At 38.1% G+C, this 19,679-nt stretch overlaps 3 protein-coding genes and 1 pseudogene across 6 annotated transcripts in view; 2 read left to right on the plus strand and 2 right to left on the minus strand.

Moving 5' to 3' along the window:
• Positions 1-677: 677 nt before the first annotated feature.
• Positions 678-6,092, minus strand: LOC143877164 (U6 snRNA phosphodiesterase-like protein). Of its 2 annotated transcripts, none has more exons than XM_077379040.1 (6): positions 5,888-6,092; positions 5,472-5,555; positions 2,754-3,003; positions 2,449-2,545; positions 1,237-1,302; positions 678-891 (listed from the first exon to the last, which is right to left on the minus strand). In XM_077379040.1, exons 1-6 carry the CDS (start codon positions 6,039-6,041, stop codon positions 694-696), a joined length of 849 nt encoding a protein of 282 aa, XP_077235155.1. In that variant the 5' UTR covers positions 6,042-6,092; the 3' UTR covers positions 678-693. The 2 variants fall into 2 exon arrangements, with proteins under 2 accessions (XP_077235155.1, XP_077235154.1); XM_077379039.1 differs by having other exon boundaries at positions 2,736-3,003.
• Positions 1,831-1,942, minus strand: LOC143878055 (small nucleolar RNA U3; annotated as a pseudogene).
• Positions 6,093-8,378: 2,286 nt separating the features above from the next.
• On the plus strand, positions 8,379-11,787 carry LOC143877165 (profilin-like). Its single transcript, XM_077379041.1, has 3 exons — positions 8,379-8,576; positions 10,181-10,318; positions 11,365-11,787. Exons 1-3 carry the CDS (start codon positions 8,454-8,456, stop codon positions 11,497-11,499), a joined length of 396 nt encoding a protein of 131 aa, XP_077235156.1. The 5' UTR covers positions 8,379-8,453; the 3' UTR covers positions 11,500-11,787.
• Positions 11,788-19,042: 7,255 nt separating this feature from the next.
• SRS2 (P-loop containing nucleoside triphosphate hydrolases superfamily protein) overlaps positions 19,043-19,679 on the plus strand; it is a 29,260-nt gene continuing 28,623 nt past the window's right edge. For all 3 annotated transcript variants that reach the window (XR_013250567.1, XR_013250568.1, XM_077379042.1), the window contains exon 1: positions 19,043-19,462. Coding sequence is in view for 1 of the 3 variants with exons in the window: in XM_077379042.1 (XP_077235157.1) it covers positions 19,314-19,462 (149 nt within the window). In the remaining 2 variants the exon portion in view is untranslated. The remainder of the gene's footprint in view (positions 19,463-19,679) is intronic.

Raw genomic sequence — 19,679 nt, forward strand, 5'->3', positions numbered from 1 at the left:
ATATGCCATGTGTGCATTGGATCATGGTCATTTTTTTTTTCATCAAGACAGATAATCTTTTACTAGTTAGGGGCCCACTTTTCACAAACAACTAGGACCCACTACACGAGGAATGAAAAATGGTAAGGTCGTAGCTCACTCACTAGATCAACAATCTCGATGATGGGCCCACACCAATAAATTGCTACTCCTTGGAGTCCGAATCCAACAGGAGCTTCGATAGATTTGCTTCTGTTTATAGTCATTAGAGAACAAAAGCTCAACGGAGAGAGAGAGAGAGAGAGAGAAACAGAGAGCCCATGCTTCTGTTTTGATCTCTTTGTTTTCTGTTTGAACTCTGAAATTGCAAAAAGATAATCTGTTGCTTATATTGCAACTAACAATCTTTTTTTTTAATTAATAGCATCTATCATATTCTTTCTTTTGTGGTTCAAAATTAAAGGATCATTTATCTCAGCTTGTTGTACAGCCAACACCAAATCAATGATGATAAATTACTTCCTCATCAACCCCCTGATGGGTTTTTATTCTTCTGCATGACCATGTATTTCATTTAATCCCACCATCTCCTAAATCAAGAACGAGTGAGGTCCACTCTCCAACACCAACTGATGTTAGTTGGTGTTTGCAAATATTTTGAAAATGACAACAGATAAAGATAATAGGCTGATTTCATATCTTGAAAACCATAATCTACTCATCTGGAATTTTACAGATGGTGTAGGATTTTTTACCTACTTTACATTCGATGCCAGTAAATTTGCACGTAAAAATATGTCCCCGTGAGGTGCCCGCATTGGTCCTGTATCGGTTAACTTCTTTGACTCCCCGCTTGAGTGAATGACTGATGTCACCTAATGCCCATGCAACAGATATATGGGGGCGTGGATTCTGCAATTAATGTTCACAAATTTCGTTACAGAAAACAGTATTCATGGAATATATGTTTATTCAAGGTGAGAGAAGGCTGGGAGAGATTTGAAAGGGCCGTCAGTGACAGGAGTAAAAGATATGGTTCATAAACAGAGTAAAAAAAAAATCCCTGATTTTGTTTTCCCTGTTTTCCAACCCCATCCCATGCTCTCCTCACTCAGCAACCCTCAAATGCCTCTTTCCCTCCCACCTCTTTGCCCCTCTTACATAAGTAACCAAATATTCTCTGATATTTTTTTCGTGGTTGCTAAACATGCCCTTATAATCATCAGAAGGGAAATAAAAAACTACATGAACACTAACCATGTAAAATTCAGGCAGGTTGTGCAGTCTATATATGGCATCAACAGCGTGAATCTGCCTTGTTATCTGAAAGCAATGAAAACGAAAGAACAATGGAAATCAGTGAGGATTTCTCCACGATGATGATTGACAATAAGCTACATTTTAATCATCCAGTAGGCACAAATTGGAGTCAATAGAGTTTTCTTATTGTTGGTGGTTTCAAAATTAATTATCTTAAGGATTGACATTTGTTGAAATGGAGTTGTAAGCACTGTGCAATGAATAGTTATTGATTCCATTCCAATGGGAATTCCATTTTCCTTGTGGGCTGGAATGTTTCCATGTTCTGCCCATAAGGAGAACACTAGAAAAAAGCTAAAGCAAAATATTAAAACATATTTTACTTGAACTACCATTTATCAACAGCATGCTAATATTCATCTAAAATCCACTTTTTTAGGGCCTGTTTGTTTTAGATTATGACAACCGGTTGTGGATTCCCCATCAGATTATTGGACTCAAATTTAGTGCAATTTTCAGCCCAATAATCAGTTGGGGACTCCACAATTGGTTCTCATAATCTAAAATAAACAGGGCCTTAATCTTTTATTTGCTCTGACTGCACAATCATAATTCATCCATCAGACTTGGGTGCCTGTCTCCTTAGAACTCAAGGATACAGAAGTACGAGCCTATAAAACAGTTCCTGTTCAAGTATGGTCATAAAATCCACTTAGTATCATTCACATTAACCATATAAAGAGAGAGTGATTTGTTATTGTTTACATCCATTGCAAATTACACCCTACACCATTCATGTTTATCTTTCCTCTGTCATTCTTTGAAACCAGTAATGTCAAAACAATAAATGAAAGAGTTGAGTTGGGCCTAATATATATATAAATTTCATCCTATGCCATCAATTAATCATGCATGCTTATACTGCATCTCCTACCTGCTACAAAGATAAGCCATGGATACCACGAATAGTAAACAAATTTACAGCATTGAAGAGAGGAATATATATAGCCAAATTTTATAATTGTAACACCACTAGGAGTATGAGAATTCAGCATCTCATGTGTACAAGACGAAAAAATGAACATACACATCATAGTCACAGTCGTCTTCATCTTATGAGCAATATACACAAGCAGCATTTTAAAGTATTATGTACATTTGTAATGGACACATAGTAAGATGAAATCAATACAGACAGCTCCTCCATACCTCGGATAAACCTCCTGCAATAACTTCAATTGAAAGAAAGGTCCGTGTCTGGTCATCATTGACAAAAACCTCCCACTTGCTAAAATCTATCCAGTATCTGCTTTCCAAGACAAAAATCTACGAAATATTTATTTCTGTTCTTTTTTCTCTTTTTCTTGTTTCCTTTTTTAATTTTCAAAAAAAAAAATATCATGCTAAAAAAAGAAAAAAAAATCACGGACAGCATACAAGTGGAAGACTTCCTTTCGTATTTTAAATTAACTAGAATATGGAATTGAAGTAATTGCTTGAGAATATATACTAACCGCCTCTGTGACTGAAGCTTTTGGCGAAGCATCGCCACAACTGAGTCAATCTGATGAGCTCGAATCGGAACAGTTCTTCCCAAACTTATGTGGAATTCCCTTCCTAAGACAACTTGTTCAAGTTTTTGATGATCTTTATACAGATCGCAAAGTGGGATGTCAGCATCAACAACGTGAAGGCCAGGTACAAGAGATACAACTTTTGCCACAATAGGTATTAATTGTTTCCTTATTGCAGGTGGTATGAGAACTGCAAAAGATGACAATGGTTACAGCTGTGCCATGATAATTAAAACAAAGGTATAACTCGAGAGTAATGAATTTAAGTGGCTGAAGAATGGGACTTGTCCAACTAATTTCTGAGCTTGTCAACCCAAGCGTGTTGTTTAAAAACTCCCTGAGCCAGCCATCAACTCATTCATTTCGACTTGGTTCTACCTTGGTCAAGTTCCAATCCGAGTCCGAGTTTAACCCTACCAAATCGATCAAAAACTTCTTGTGACTCAGTTTTGCCTTGGCCAAGTTCTCATCCGAGTACGAGTTTTTAAACACAATTATGGATGTCAAGCTGAAGTACTTATCTTCTGCATTGAAATCTAAAAAGCAACAAAATTTGATGGCACCTAAGCACAAACTATCTACAATATGATTGGCCTCACTGACTTCTCTAAAAGTTAATTAAAAATTTTCTAATGCAAGGAGAGGGAAATAGTAATATCTGTAACCATAAAGACGTAATTAGAAAGAGATTCTTCTTTTTGGTTTTCTAGACCACGCCATGTTGAGGACACGGTCCCAACTAGGAACTCAGCAACATAATTTTCTTCACAAAGGTTGTTCCAATTATAACAACAATCTTTTCATAGGTCTAGAAAATATGAAGTTTTTAGGCATTAATTACTTGATAATCATGATCAGCGTAGGGAAGTTGGAAAATCATCAAGTCAAAACTCACTAAAACACCCAATGGTTATAAAATACCATATGTAATGCTCGGAGGAGCAATTACTGAAATAGAAATGCCATAGAAACTAAATTTTAACAAACTCTAAGATACTATGCATACTATAGGTGGACTAGACACACCAATTTAACATCCAGATTTGTGGGGCCTTTTTGGTATTCTAGACCACGTCCCATGGTAGCCAAGGTCACAGCTAGAAAGTCACTGACGTGAGTGTCTTCATAAAGGTTGTTCAAAATATAACAACAATCTTTACATAGGTCTAGGAAAATGTGAAGTTTTGTGGCATTGATGATTTGATAATTATGATAGCCGTATAGGGAATTTTGGAAAATCACAAAGTTAGAAGAATAGTTGCCAAAGTGGAAAGCGAGTGCGAGGAGTGAAAGCCGAAAGCGAGGAGCCTAGAAAAGAGAAAATGCAGGAAGCAAAAAAAACACCTTTGAAGAAAGTTAGCATGAAGCATGCCATAAGCCTCATTAGAAATGAACAAGAAGTGTAGAAAAAGAATAAGTTAAGGACCAAGGGTTAATGTAGGTAAGAACTACAAATAGTATAGAGGACTTCACGGCTTCTTTTTTTTTGAAAATTGACTACACGGCTTATTTGAATTACAAGTTTTAATGATTTATAGTTTCGCATATTTTATTCATGTAGATTTAATTTCAAGTTTTTGGAAGGATCCACATAAGCTACATTTGAAACTTCAAATGAGTTTTAAAATTTTAAATATAATATTTTTGTAAATACACTCCTTCGACATTATTAAAAGGAGAAACACAATTTTGGAAAAAAAAAATCTAAATAGCAAGTGTACTCTTTTTCTTTTGGAATGGAGAGAGTGTACTCTTAATTAAGAGAAATGCATAGCGTGTGGAAAGCGTATGAGAAGAGCACTTCCCATACGTTTTCACAAGAGAGAGGAACTTAGCTTCGAAGCAGCTTCTGTGGAAGCGGGCATACCATTCAACTAGGAACCTTCCAATAACTATGGTCAAAACTCAATAACATACCTGTTGGCTATAAAATAATTCCCAGAGAAAAATAATTTATCAAAATAAAAATGCAATAGAAACTAGTGTTAAAAAAAAGTATAAGATACTATGCAGACATCTAGTGGACTAGACACATCACATTTAACATCCAGATTTTGGGGTGTCAGGTATGACTCTGAGGCCGTGAGCAAAGGCCCAAAAAATATACATCCCTATAAAAGATCACCCAAACCCTTGGAATCAATTCTATTCCAACAAAATACTCACAAATGAATTCTATAACCTACCTACGAAGAGACAAGTTGGAAATTCCATTTATTTACAACTTCACATAGAGTCTTGCAACCAAAAAAAGTGATTTCTTCAGGGATTATGTGGACCAGTGGAACAGACTAACTCTGTTGCACTACACCTGAAGCCTATGACTCTTCTTGATGGAATCAGAGTTGCAATTTGCTATCATAATTTGTGCGACTTTAGATGGAAAGTCAGAAATTCTACAATCCACTTTATGGAATGAGAATTCAGGAGAAAGCATAAATCCCATGAAATCTCGCATAATGCTTCCCTTAAATAGAATATTTGTTCACTTCTCTACCAATTCCTGTAAGTTAAATTCATCTAAATTTGAATCGTACTCTAGCTAATTATATGATAAAATTTTGTCTCGATCAAGATATATGCAATTTAAGCAAGAAAAAAAAAAAAAAAAAAAACCAGAATCAAGCAGTAAATTGAAAGGGACAGAGTGAAAAGCACCTGGGATATAAACATGTAGGGCGAAATTTCCTTCAACGTGTGGAAAGCTCCTAACTCGAACCCCATGATTAGTTTGAGAAATAGCTGAACAATTTGACCAGCAAAACACATTATGATATGAAAAAATGGTGATCGATGATATAATACAACATCTTTACAATCCAAAATTTCATGTAAAATTAGGTCATGAACAGGCATAAGGGAAGATTAAACATTTCTAACAATAAAACAAGTGTTGGATGTATGTGCACCAAACTAATGAGCTAAAACAAACCCTAATAGTAGAATAAGTAGTTGAAATCGAGTCGATTGCTTGCAGAAATTGGTTATGAACGAACATTGAAAGAAAAAACATAAGTAAGTTGGGTATAAATTTGAAAGGGAAATGGGGGAGGTAAAATAGGAAGGGAGATTACCGAGAGAGTTAGGAGGGTCGAGAAGGGCGAGTGGTGGCGGAGGCAAACGGTCCGATTCTTTGTGGTGGTTTAAAAATTGGTGGGAATTTGTACGTCTGGGAGGTGAAGCGTCGGAGTCCGACGAAGAACCGTACGACGCCATCAGAGCCTCCATTTAATCTTCCTCTCCCCCCAAGGTTTGCCCTCATGTACCAACTAAATATAAATGAAGTTCAACACGACCCAACCCAACCCAAGGAACCCTTTTTCCAATCCGGACCCGACCCGACCTGAGTTTTAAGCTTTACTAAAAACTTATAAAAATAAATGATAAAAAATGCCAGGTTTCAATCGGGACAGGTTGCCCAATCCCTCAACCCAAACCCGACCCAGACACACCCGACCCGACCCGAGTTGCACCCTTAGAACTATGCGGTCATACACTCTATTATTTTTCAAGGGATTTGCAAGGGACCATCGCACAAGGCATTTCACATAGTGATTGTTGCATTAGAGAGCAACCACATAGGCTCACTTTTCAATAGATTTTGTCTGATTCACTTAATTCATCTGAGGTGGCTGCTCTCTCATGCAATAGCAGCTCCATGAAATGCCTAATGCGATGGTCGAGGTCCCTAGCAAATCCCATTTTTCAAATAGTACTATACGACACACTTCATAGGATAGTCCAAAGCGCTCATTTGTTATCTCCCTTTTAAAAAATTTTGGTTTGAAAGTAAGAATAAGGGAACATGAATGCCATACGTGCAGATACAGTACTTATGTTAAAAACATGGTGATTTTATGCAAAATTGGCAACCAAACAAGCAAGAAGCTTTACTTTTCTTTCAATTGTCCCGGGCGTCACTACAAAAAAAAAACTAAAAACAAAAAAAACACTGCCTCTATGGAGAGAAGGAAAATTATTTTTAACATATTTACATTGTGACCGAGCAAATGAACATTTTTTTATCATCCCATGAAGTGGCCCGTACAATACCTCTAAAAACTATTAGACTAGTTTGACAATTTGCAGATAGTCACTACATTTTAGTGAATTTTGCAAATCAGGTCATGCCATCTTACCAAAATACCTACAATGAATTTTAAGGACTCATTAAAAAACCAAAATGCCCTTAGGCGAAGAAGACAAAATTACCTTGTAAAACGACCAAAATACCCGTGACAGTCAATGATATGTTTTGAATCAAGGGTGGGAATATCATTTCTCTATATGTGCATGGATGTAAAAAATGGGCCCACCCCATCAAAATATGAGGTGTAAAAATGGTGGGCCCTACCCTGTACATTGGCGTGAATCTTTCCCATCAAAACATGAGGCAAAATGGTGAGCCCCAACGGATGCATGGGCTTGAGTTGAATTGGTGGGACCCACCCTATCAAAACATATGACTGAGCATCATGGGTATTTTGGTCTTTTTGTGATGTAATTTTCGTCTAAGGATATTTTGGTATTTTACGAGCTAAAAAAAAAATGACCATGTGTATTTTGGTCACAAATTGATGGCACGACATGATTTGAATAATTCGCTCAAATGTGATGACTCTATTTCGAAATTGCAAAACTAGAAAAATGTTTTGTCAAATGACCAATTTACTCCAATAGCTTAAGCTATGGAGATGGAGTTATTTAATTTTTTTTATACTTTAGCACCCCCTCATGTGTGAGCCGCTTTTCTAGGTTTGTTCCACACGTGGCACATGTGGCCTCTCTTGGGCTGGCCTTTACATGTGGTTTTTTAACATCAACGAGTTTTGAACCCAAGACCTTTGCTTTATGCTATGTCAAACGACCAATTACTCCAAAAGCTTAAGCTATTAGAGATGGCGTTATTTAATCTTTTATACTTTATCATGTTTGTTGCAAATAGAGCAAAGTAGAGAATTCAACCCGCACATTTTTTTACAACTCACGCTTATATTTCTATTTTATTCATTAGCCGACCCAACTAGTTAGGGAAAAAGACTTAGTTGAGTTGAGTTGAGTTGAGGAATTATATGGTGCCCGACCATCAAATCCCTAGTTGATGGTACCACCACCCTTGATGGATCAGCATCTTAAAAAGTAGGTTGCTGTTGGATCAAACATCAAGGATGGTACTGGCATGTAAGGGAGTCAAGGGTCGGGGCAACATATAAAAACTCTTATTTTAGAAAGAAGCCCCTGTTTCATACGAGAAATTATATGATGAAAGGCCGTATAAACATGAAAAGGTGTATGACGAAGCAGCTGTTGGATCAAAAATCAAGGATCGGATGATGAGTGAGTGCCTATACGGCCACTCGACCTATAATTTCTCGTCTCACACAGGGCTTTCCGGCTTTGCTTGGGCACCCTCTTTTGGAAGACTAGAATTTGGAAAGGATATTTATGTCATTATAGAGAAAGTAATTGGGTGATTCGTAATTCAGCTACCTAGCTGACGGTTTGGGGTTTGGACCGAGAATCCTCACGCGTACGCTCGATCTGTATTTATTCCTTTCCTCTTTCACATTTTTGAAGCTTTAAAGCTTTAAAGCTGTTGGAAAAATCGTATCGCGCAAGAAACAGAGAGGAAGGAGAAAAATGTCGTGGCAAACGTATGTGGACGAACATCTGATGTGTGATATCGACGGCCAGCATCTCTCGGCCGCAGCGATTATGGGTCTCGACGGGAGCGTTTGGGCTCAAAGCGATTCCTTCCCTCAGGTCTGTTTTTTTCCTTACCATCTATCTTCAAGTGGGGTTTTTTTTTTTTAATTGAATGTTAAAGATCTGTTGAGAATCTTTTTGGGTTTGTTCTGTTTTGATTGCATAAACTGATTTAGATGTTTTCTGATGCTAGATTATGAATTAGGTTTTTCGATTTTTCTTGTTAAATCTGTATGGGATTTAGTGATTGATTAGATCTATTATTTGATGATTGGATCCCCATTTCACTAGAGATGGTTTTGTTAGGTTTGATAGGTGCGCTGGAAGTTGAGATGCCTTGATCTATATGTTTGATGTTAGTGGGTTTTTGTTTTCATTTCATTTTGCGTGATATGGGACTCTTTTGAGGTGATTTAAGCCGCGCATTTGATTTGGGTTTGTTGGCTTGATCTCATTTCATTAAAATTCGGATCTAGGTACTGTTTATTTTGGGGGCTTAAATTCGAATGTTCAGATTTGATGTTTTGTAAGTGTGATTTATTATATATTCTTAAGATGGATTTTTGTGAGAACCTTTTGGGCCTGTTCGTTTGAGATTGTGACAACCGATTTTGAGCTCAAAACCTATTATTGGACTTAAAATTACATTTAAATTTGAGTCTGATAATGGGTTTGGGGCTCACAATGGGTTGTCACATTCTCAAACGAACAGGGCCTTTGTGTCAGGATTAGTGGATTGCCGTCTTAGGTCTGGATACTTATGCAGAAAATGATTTGTGTGGATATTGGGTTTTAATATGTATCACCTTTTGTCATTATTAGGTTGGACCTTATGAGATTGTTAGGGTTTTTAATTTGTCATGGTAAGATACTCCTTAACATCAATATTTTCATGGTAAGATACTCTTTAACAACAAAAAAAACTTAAATATGTCAACTATCTAGTGACACCAACCAAAACTGTGTTACATCAAAGCATTTGTCAGATTCTAAACTGGCCTCTAGTGTGGCAGGCATGGAATCTTTACGTTTGGGTTGGCTTTATTCTGATATTTTTTTATAGTTGGATGCGTGAGAGTGTTGTTGGCTTTATTCTATTTTTAATACTGAAACAAAATGCATAGATAATTTTCTTTGATCTGATTACTTTTTCTTGCAGTTTTACATTACAATTTCTTGACATTTCTATGTTTATGTGCACTTTGGAATTTGATGTACTAATTAAATAGGGACAAAGTAGTTTCCTTCGTTCGTTGAAATTCCATGAGTGTATAAATTATATTTAATCAACTAATCTTTCTCATTCTTCGCTTAGTCGCCAGCAACATTTTTGGTGCTGTGAAGGAAAGTTATAAATATATACAAGGGATAATTCTGATTTTAACTTTTTTTGGGTGACCACTGTTTGGTACTGATGTCATTCTGGCCGAGGAAATGTCTCCAAATGGAACAAAGAGCACTTGATATGGCTATATTTGTCTTTGTTATGACTCTTATGACCGTAATTCCAATATTCATATCACTGCAACTTGCTCGTTATCAAACGTGCATTGCCAGTTCAAATTTATCTATGCATGTCTAATACCTTTGTAGATGCATGAAAAGGGCTCCCTTTCTGTGCATGGATTTTACTCCTCCACTGTTTTTATGTCAATGTGTAGTTTAAGCCTGAGGAGATAAATGCCATTGTTAACGACTTCAATGAACCTGGATCGCTTGCACCAACTGGCTTATACCTGGGATCCACAAAGTATATGGTGATACAAGGCGAGGCAGGGGCTGTAATTCGAGGGAAGAAGGTGTGATGATCTCATATTCCATTCATTAATTATGTGTTTTTACTCTCTGATTGTTGCTTACTTTCGGATCTTATGAAATTGCAATCATTGTAACCTGTACCAACCTATTATTAATTCGACGTTCAACTGTGAACCCATATAATAACTTCGATCTAAAGTTAGTTTTCAAAATTTGGATTGCTCAAGAAAACTTGAACATTTAATTGATCCAATGGTTTAAACCCAGATAATAACTTCGATCTAAAGTTGGTGTTTCGAAGTTTGGGTTTCTCAAGAGAACTCGAACATGTAAATGATCCAATGGTTTTCTTTATTTGTACATGTGAGAAATGAAAAAAATGATGAGTTATTTAATCAATTCAATCTCCACTGTAAGAATATATAGTGGATATCTTCTGGGAAAAAAAATTGAATTGTTCAAAGCAGTCAAGGACTGCATTAACTTCTTCTGTAGGACGTGATTGTAAGTTCTCTTTCAAGCTTTGCATTCTGCACATGGTGTGCATTTGCTTACAATTATTATGCGGAACAGAGCTGCAGTGCCTTGGTTCAAGTAAACAGAACAATATATTTCCTGGTGATGAAAGAAGGCTACTGTTATTGGGCCTACCATGTTTTGATAATTGGACAAATTCACCTTGTCTTTTATTATTGAACCAGGGGTTAAAGGCTATTAGAATTTCCCCAAAGCTCTCAGCAGCCATTTAAATCAGAAAAGACAGTTTGCCCCATTATCAAGACATGGTACTGCAAATATCAGTAGCCTTAAAGAATTGTACAAACTAATTGTTAAAGATTGGAAGGGGACATTTACTCTTCCAAACTACATGTTAAAAACTATTCTTATAATCTGTATTCCTTTTTTGTAACTCTGGACTTACATTTAACAAAACCCACTCTGTGAGCTTAACAGAGCTTTCTCACAACTTTGAATATCTACGACTTGTTTTGTTTTAGGTTTTCCATGTTTCTCAAAAAACAGATAAGTTATGATTCCTCTTGTGAGTTTTGCCATGGTTGTCATTTGTCTCATCGCTTGTTTACAGGGCTCTGGTGGTATTACAATCAAGAAAACAAATCAGGCTATGGTCATTGGCATCTATGAAGAGCCATTGACTCCTGGTCAGTGCAACATTATTGTTGAGAGGCTTGGCGATTATCTCATTGATCAAGGCCTTTAGATTTGGTATGTGTTTTATGTTTGTTTCTATTTTTTCTTCCGTTGGGTTGACGTGAGCTTGCTTTGACTTGGCACTAGAATGGCTGCAGTTAATAATATATTTGAGGTCATAGGGGATTCTGTGTGAGGACAACTTATTTGATAGTTACTTCTAAGGTTGTATGTTTCCGTTCCAATTAATTGTTTTTATCGATGTACTCTTCCAGTAGAATGGATTATGATTTTCAAGTGAATAATACGTATCTGTAAGGAGTTTTGGATTCTTAATTGATTTGTAGATTGCCCTTCTCATGTTATTCTTTTTTCACAATGTACCATTGCTATCCAAATCCTTAGATTTGCTGTCCAAATCAGCCCAATTATCAGCCCAATTATGAATCAATTTAACTAGTCTACTGTAGTAGGAATATTATTCATTTTTCATTGTTTAAAAGAGATATTATATGGTGTTTCTGTATTTTGCGGAAAAAATACTGTGGGGCTCACCTTGGTAAGCCTTCCACCCCCCTCTCCCCTCCACATCTTCTTGATCCGAACCATTCATAGGATGATCTTAACCATTCAATTTGTGGGGGCACTCTTGTTTTTTTTTTTAAAAAAAAAAACTTTCTGATTCCTCCATTTTACACCAGAGTGTTAGGATCATCTTATGGATAGAGTTTTGGGCACGGTATATCTATGAATCGTGTAGATCATCCAAGTAGGTTGTAGCCATTTTGAGTATAACTTCAAATGAATCGTGTAGATCATCCAAATAGGTTGTAGCGACTGTACTGTTTTCTGAATTACACACAACTTGCATATAATTTGTGTCTTTTAGTTTAGGCCAAGTCTGGCAGCCAGGATTTTTTTCTTTATTTTTTTTATTTGAGTGAGAGAGGGCATGACTTAGATGAGGGTGAGAAGTGGCTAAAAATCAGGAAAAAATTGTTGCCAGGTTTTTGTTTCCTGATCTTTGGCCACTTCTCACCCTCATACCAGTCGTGCCAGTCAAATCTTTCTCCACGCACCCCCACGCTACCCCTCTCTCACCACTTAGAGGCACTAATCCAAAACAAGTAGGGCTTAAGATTGATTGTCTTCCCCTGGAAAAACGATGGATTTTTATGCCTAAATTTTTTAAGGATATGAATGTTAGTACAGAGCTTCCAAAATCGTAATTAATGAAAAAATTTGTGAAACCCACTTAATATTGATGTAGAAATGTAGAATGGGTTGCAGAATAGTTTCTTGTCAGCCAAGATCAAAAGGTGAGCCCGAGGGTTAAAACTTCTAACGGCCGCAACTTTGTATCCGACTGCTGGATTGGGGCTCATAGTATATAGTGGTACAGTTTGATATGTATTACAGAGGTGAAAAAATGTAGATGCAAATGGAAAATGAAGATGAGAGAATGGCCATGAATGGGTTATGAATTTCTTCCAATGAGAGAAATAATCGTGAGACACTGGCAGAACGTTTGTATGGATTGAATGAATAACACGGGGAGAGATGGGCTGTTCTTGTAGAAGAATCCCACATCCCTTTTGGCCTCCATAGCCTTTCACAATGGCTTTTCTCATGCCCCTCACACCGTTTCAATCCAATGGGCCACATACCCGTTCATTGGGTTACAATGTGACATGCAGGGATTTGTTTGTGGAAAAAATGTTCTTGTTACGGTCCAGAGTGGGGCCCCACCTGGGCATGGGATTGCCCATGACCCAACCTGGTATTAGGATAGGTTTAAAGGGACTAGCCTAACACGTTCCTTCAGCTTTGGAGCTTTTGGCATGTAACAAAAAACTGAATATTTCTTACTGAAAAAGAACAGAAATGTAGAGTTTATTCGGTAAAAAAAAACAGAGCTCAAGGCTTACATTTTATAAAATAAGATAAGAAACTAATTTCCTAAATAGAAGCAACAACCCCTAAGAATAGCAACAATCTGCCACCTGTCTACCATATTTATTTGGATAAGATCATCAATGATTTGATCCTTATTCTTTGCACATGACTTGCTTCTCTTTCTTCATATCAGCAACACAAATCTCAACCGTCCTCCTTAATAGCAGCAATGGATTGGTGATGTATCTCAACACTTCCCCTCATCACCAACTTCCTATCCACCACTCCCATCATATCTCTAAATCTTGAAAATTTGTTCTAGCAGAGCGCTTTGGTCAATACATCTGCTATTTGACCTTCTGTTCGAACTGACACCAATCTGATTTCCCCCTTTAGGACTTTCTCCCTTATGAAATGATGTTGCACCTCAACATGTTTTGTTATGGCATGAAACACAGGATTTTCTGCAAACTTAATTGCACTTTCACTGTCACAATATAAGTCTACTGTGTAGTCCACTGGTTGATGGAGTTCTTTAAGCAATCTTACTAACCACGTGCTTTCTTGTGCTGCCATCGCTGCAGCTCGATACTCAGCTTCTGTGGTTGATAAAGACACGGTGGGTTGCCTTTTGCTGCACCATGATGTCACTCCTGATCCAAGGCTAAAGAGATAACCAGTTGTAGACCTTCTTGTGGACTGATCTCCTGCATAATCAGCATCACAGAATCCATTGATTTTGCACTCTCCCCCTCTCTTGTACATTATACCGAAGCCAATGGTGCCTTGTATATACTTTAGTATTCGCCGGGCAGCTTCAAGATGAGGCTTCTTTGGAACTTACATGAATCTGCTTACTACACTAACTGCCTGAGCAATATCAGGCCTAGTTAGTGTTAAATAAATCAAACTTCCAATCAGCTGCCTGTACCTTGTAGAATCCTTGATGTCTCCTTCTTCATCTACGCGAAGTTTAGCATTGACTTCCATACGAGTTGCAATACTGTTACTTTCAGACATTCCAAACTTCATAAGTAAATCTTTTGCATATTTTTGTTGACACAGAAATATCCCCTCCTCACTTTGCTCAAGCTCAAGTCCAAGGAAATGATGTAGCTCTCGTAGTCTTTTCATATGAAATCGCACTCCAAGATTGCTCTGAACTCTGGCTATTTATTCTTCATCATCACCTGTTACAATTAAGTCATCAACATATACTAGAATAACAGAGACCAACCCATTTGAGAGTTTTACAAATAAGCTAGAGTATGCAGAGTTCATCGAGTATCCAATAGCTTGAAGAAATTCTGCAATTTTTCCAAACCAAGCTCTTGGAGCTTGTTTCAACCTGTAGAGTGCTTTTCGTAGCTTGCATACATATGGCGGACATGTTATGCTTTCAAATCCTTTAGGCTGTTCCATGAAGATTTCTCGATCAATTTCGCCATGTAAAAACGCATTTTTTACATCCATCTGCCATAGCTTCCATTCTGAACACGCGGCAAGAGCAATAAGGACTCGAACTGTTGTAATATTAGCCACAAGGCTAAATGTTTCATCATAGTCGTACCCGTACTGTTGAGAGAAGCCTTGAGCCACAAGTCGCGCCTTGTACCTCTCTATATCACCATTAGCCTTTGTCTTGATTTTGTAGACCCATTTACATGAAATGGTTTTCGCCTTAGCTGGTAGTGGCACAAGATCCCACGTCTCATTCTGTTTTAAGCCTGCAATTTCTTCCTCCATTGCGTTCTTCCAATTGCTGTTATCTTGTGCCTCTTCAAAAGAAGTTGGCTCTTTATCTTTCGCTGTTGCTGTAAACGCTGCTGCATTCACATGTGCATACCATGGATTTGGTTTAGGTATACGTTTAGACCTTCGTGGTCCTTCATCTTCATTCCTGCTGCCTCCATTGTTATCTTCACTTTCATAGGCACTTGTTCCAATACTAGGAACACTGCTTTGGGAGCAGCTTGGTTGGCTTGATCGGATCAGCACTTCTTTGTCATGCTCGCTAATCTCTTCATAAACAGGTTCTATTGAAGCACCTGTTTCCTCCAGCATTTCTACTTCAAGCTGCTTGTTTTCTGGTATAGCAGTATGATCAGATGACCACCATGAAGACATTTCATCAAAAACCACATTCCTTGATACATGAGCTCGTCCTGTGTTAGGATCAATGCATCTCCAGCCCTTTCTTTCAGAATCATATCCTGTGAATATGCATCTAATAGCTTTCCTGTCAAACTTACTACGAAGATGATCAGGTATAAAAACATAGCAGACCCAAAAATGATTCACACTTGGTGTATGGTTAAACAATTTCTCATATGGTGACATAACCCCAAGTCTTGGTTGTGGTAACCGATTTGTGATGTCTGTGGCAGTGTTTATGCATTCTGCCCAAAATCTGGTTGGTACATTTTTGGAGTGCATTATACTCCTTGGTGCCTCGACAAGATGTCGATTCTTCCTCTCAGCCACCTCGTTTTGTTGGGGTGTGTTAGGACAGGTGAATTGCCTAGATATTCCATGTTTTAGTACATATGCTGAAAACTTAGTAGATGAGTATTCACCACCATTGTCTGACCTCAAGCATTTTAATTTATACTTGAGATTAGCTTCTACTTGATTATGGAACTCTACAAACTTTTCAAACACTTATGATTTTTCTTTAATGAAATAGACCCAAACATACCTGGAAAAGTCATCGATGAAAGTTAACATGCATGACTTGCCTCCAACAGATTTTGTTTTGACTTTCCCAAGCACATCTGGATGTACCAGCTCCAGTGGTCTTCTTGCTTGAAACTTTGATTCAGCATATGGCAGTTGATGTGCTTTGCCATACTGACAACCTGAGCATACTATGTCTGAACTCACTTCTAACTCGGGGAGTCCTCGCACCAGCTTTCTTTGCATCACTACTTTGAGTTTAGTGAAGCCAACGTGAGAGTTTAGTGAAGCCAACGTTAGCAAGCCTTGCATGCCATAGATCAGTTGTTTCATGCCTCGCTGTTTTGTTAATATAAGCCTCTTGTGCTGTCATGACATATACAAAATCAAACCTTCTTCCCTGCATATAAGGATTACCTGAAATATGCACATTTTCATAGACCTTCACATCTTCAGGTCCAAACACCACATATGCTCCTAATTTGGTCAGTTGGGAGACTGACAACAAATTTTTCTTCATGTCCAGACATGATACATATCTTTCAGAACAAAATCTTCTTCTCCTGATGTGAGAGTGCAAGCTATATTTCCGACATGAGCTATTGGGAGTCTGGCATTGTTTGCAGTGACCACAATTCTTTTTCCTTTGTAATAAATTTTGCTTAAGAACTTTCTCTCATCACCCGTCATATGATTGGAGCAACCAGAGTCTACGATCCATTCTGAAGTCTTGGGCTTGCTTGCTTCTCCTAGACTGATGTCAGCTTCTTCATCAATCACCGTGAATGCAACATCAGATTGATATTCAAGAAGTGTGAACTCTGCCCATTCTTGATCTTCAGATCTGTATATCCTCGGTTGATCTTCGATGATGGAGAAAAATGCTCCCCATTCCTCTTCACTGTCATCGTTAGAACCCAAAATATTTGAAACAGCAGCATTACCTTCCTCAGCCTTCTTCTTCGGTGACCAACAATCACCGGCAAAATGCCCAACTTTACCACAATTGTAACAGGTTGATTTGGTTTTTGAATTGGAATATTGTTTCTCCAATTCTCGACCCTTTGAGGTTTCCCCTGTTTGATTACTTCCTTGGCTTTGCTTGTTCTTGTATTTGGATTTGTTCCCTCGTCCAGCGAAGAGAACTTCTTCATTATCTTTGACAGACATGCTCCCCATTTGCCTGGCCAAACTCTCCTGACTTGTTAGAAGGCTTTCTAACTCAAGCAGAGACGGCTGAACAGGCCACCCTTGAACAACAGTCATGAAGGCACTATACTCTTGCTTCAATCCACGGATAATGATCCTTCTTTGCCTTGCATCCGAGATTTTTGATTCCTCATCGAGTTGAGAAATCTCCTGACATATCATTTAACTTCCATAAAGTATTCTGAAATAGTCAGGTTACCTTGGTTTATCGATCCAATTTCATTCTCAGGCATTTGTAATTGAGCTCCATTTTTTTTTCATAACAGAGTAGCGAATGCATCCCATGCCTCTTTGGGAGATTTTGAATCTCGGATGTGATCAAGAAGATCTTTCTGCGTGGTAGCTTTGAGCACGAACGAGGCTTTTCCGGCCTTAATTTTCCACTTCCGATTCGCCTCAGGATCAGCGTTTGATGGAGTTGTATCGGCTCCATTCACGACTTCCCATAGATCTTGCCCTTGAAGATAGGACTTCAAGCAAGATTTCAAATCGTTGTAGTTGGTGTGAGTTAATTTCTCAACACCACTGACAGAAATTAGCAAGCTCCATAGTTGATGAGCTTCGACCAAACTATTTCTATTGCATTAAGAAAACGCTTCGGCAACCTGGCTTTGATACCAAAGTGTAACAAAAAATTGAATATTTCTTACTGATAAAGAACAAAAAATGCAGAGTTTATTCGGTAAAAAAAACAAAGCTCAAGGCTTACATTTTATAAAATAAGACAAGAAACTAATTTCCTAAATAGAAGCAACAACCCCTAAGAATAACAACAATCTGCCACCTGTCTACCAGATTTATTTGGACAAGATCATCAATGATTTGATCCTTATTCTTTGCACATGACTTGCTTCTCTTTCTTCATATCAGCAATACAAATCTCAACCGTCCTCCTTAATAGCAGCAATGGATTGGTGATGTATCTCAACATGGCATACTTGTTAGGTATCTAACATTTGGTACTAGAGTAGCCACCACATCCCGTGTTCGAGTCATGGATGGAGCGACCTGTGGAAGCATGGAAAGGGTTACCGGGTTAAAAGCCAAAGTGAAGTTGCCATAGATTGGGCTGCCGGCTGTTGCGGAAGGGGTGACCTGTGGAAAGGGCTACCTGGAGCAAAGGCCAGCATGAAAGCTATCACATAATGGGCCATCGAGGATGACGGATGTAGCGGGGCCCAATTAGGTATGGGACTGGGCGGGGCCCAGCCTGGTATGGGAACAGTTTAAAGGGCCTAGCCTAACACGTTCTTTCAGCTATGGAGCTTTTGGCAGAAATTTCTTTCTTGGGAATTTTTTTTTTCCACTATTCATAAGGAAATGTTTTAGTCATAGGCTATGTAAAGGGACATAATTATAAATCGAAGCTCCCTGTAATAAAACTTTGAACTGCAATGTGTCCATTTATTTTTGGGCGATGATAAATTTGCACCCCTTTAGAATAATTCGCACCCCGTTATGTGGCAGACTTTAACGATTTTTAACGCCAATTTATTTTGAGTGGTGCGAATTATCCTACATTGGTGCGAATCTATCAGTGGCATTGTTTTTTTAATTTTTTATGTACAATCAAACTACGGAAAAGCAAGAAAATCTGGAAAATATTTTCTTTTCCAAACTTTTCCATAAAAAAATCTTAGTAGCGGCTCTCATTGTAATATATCACGGTTTTGCCACTGCCTTTGCTTCACGCGCACGCCTCAACTTAATTTCAGAGCGCGAAAGGGAAAATCAAACAAAACCCTCCCCTCCTCCATCCTCCTCAACAGGAACTGACCCCATTTCTGCATTCTAGGGTTCCCTCGCTCCCCCCCTCTCTCTCTCTCTCTCCCCCCCTCTCTCTCTCTCTCTCTCTCTCTCTCCCCTGGAGCTGTTTATTCTTTACTCGACGCGTCCCGACAAGCTTTCCTTTTTCACCTCCCTTTCTTCCCTTGTTCGACCTTCATCTCTTTATTTTTCTTCCTCTGTAATTTCATTTGGTACGAATGCATAAAATCCATTATCAGGAAGAATTTTTGTGAAACACTTTCGCGTCTGTTAGTCAAAATCAAACCTAATTTATCTCGTACGACTCTCTAAGAGCATTTCGATCTCCTTCTGGAAATGAACAAAGAAAATGTCTCGGAAACGTCTCGATCCTCTGCCAAAGGGATCACCGAAGAACAAAGGTCTCGAATCACGCAGAATTTTAGGGCAGCAAAGGCACTTCTCGCTCGCAAAAGGCCTTTTGAAACCTCTGCGAATCCTGAAAAGTTAGTTATCTCATTCCGTTCTCTCAATCTAATTTTCTTGTTTCTATTCAATCTCTATCTTGTCATAACTCGAGAATCGATTGATTTAAATCATACTGTGGTGCCATCACGCAATGAGTATTTATTTTATTCAACAACTCGATGAATTCACCATTTATTTTTTGTTATTTGAGGCTGCATTGATTATTTAATATTTGATAAAAAAAGAGTTATCTCG

This window comes from Tasmannia lanceolata, unplaced genomic scaffold (assembly GCF_043159265.1).
Source record: "Tasmannia lanceolata isolate RefF3 unplaced genomic scaffold, GAP_Taslan_0.1 ptg000005l, whole genome shotgun sequence".
Taxonomy (NCBI): domain Eukaryota; kingdom Viridiplantae; phylum Streptophyta; class Magnoliopsida; order Canellales; family Winteraceae; genus Tasmannia; species Tasmannia lanceolata.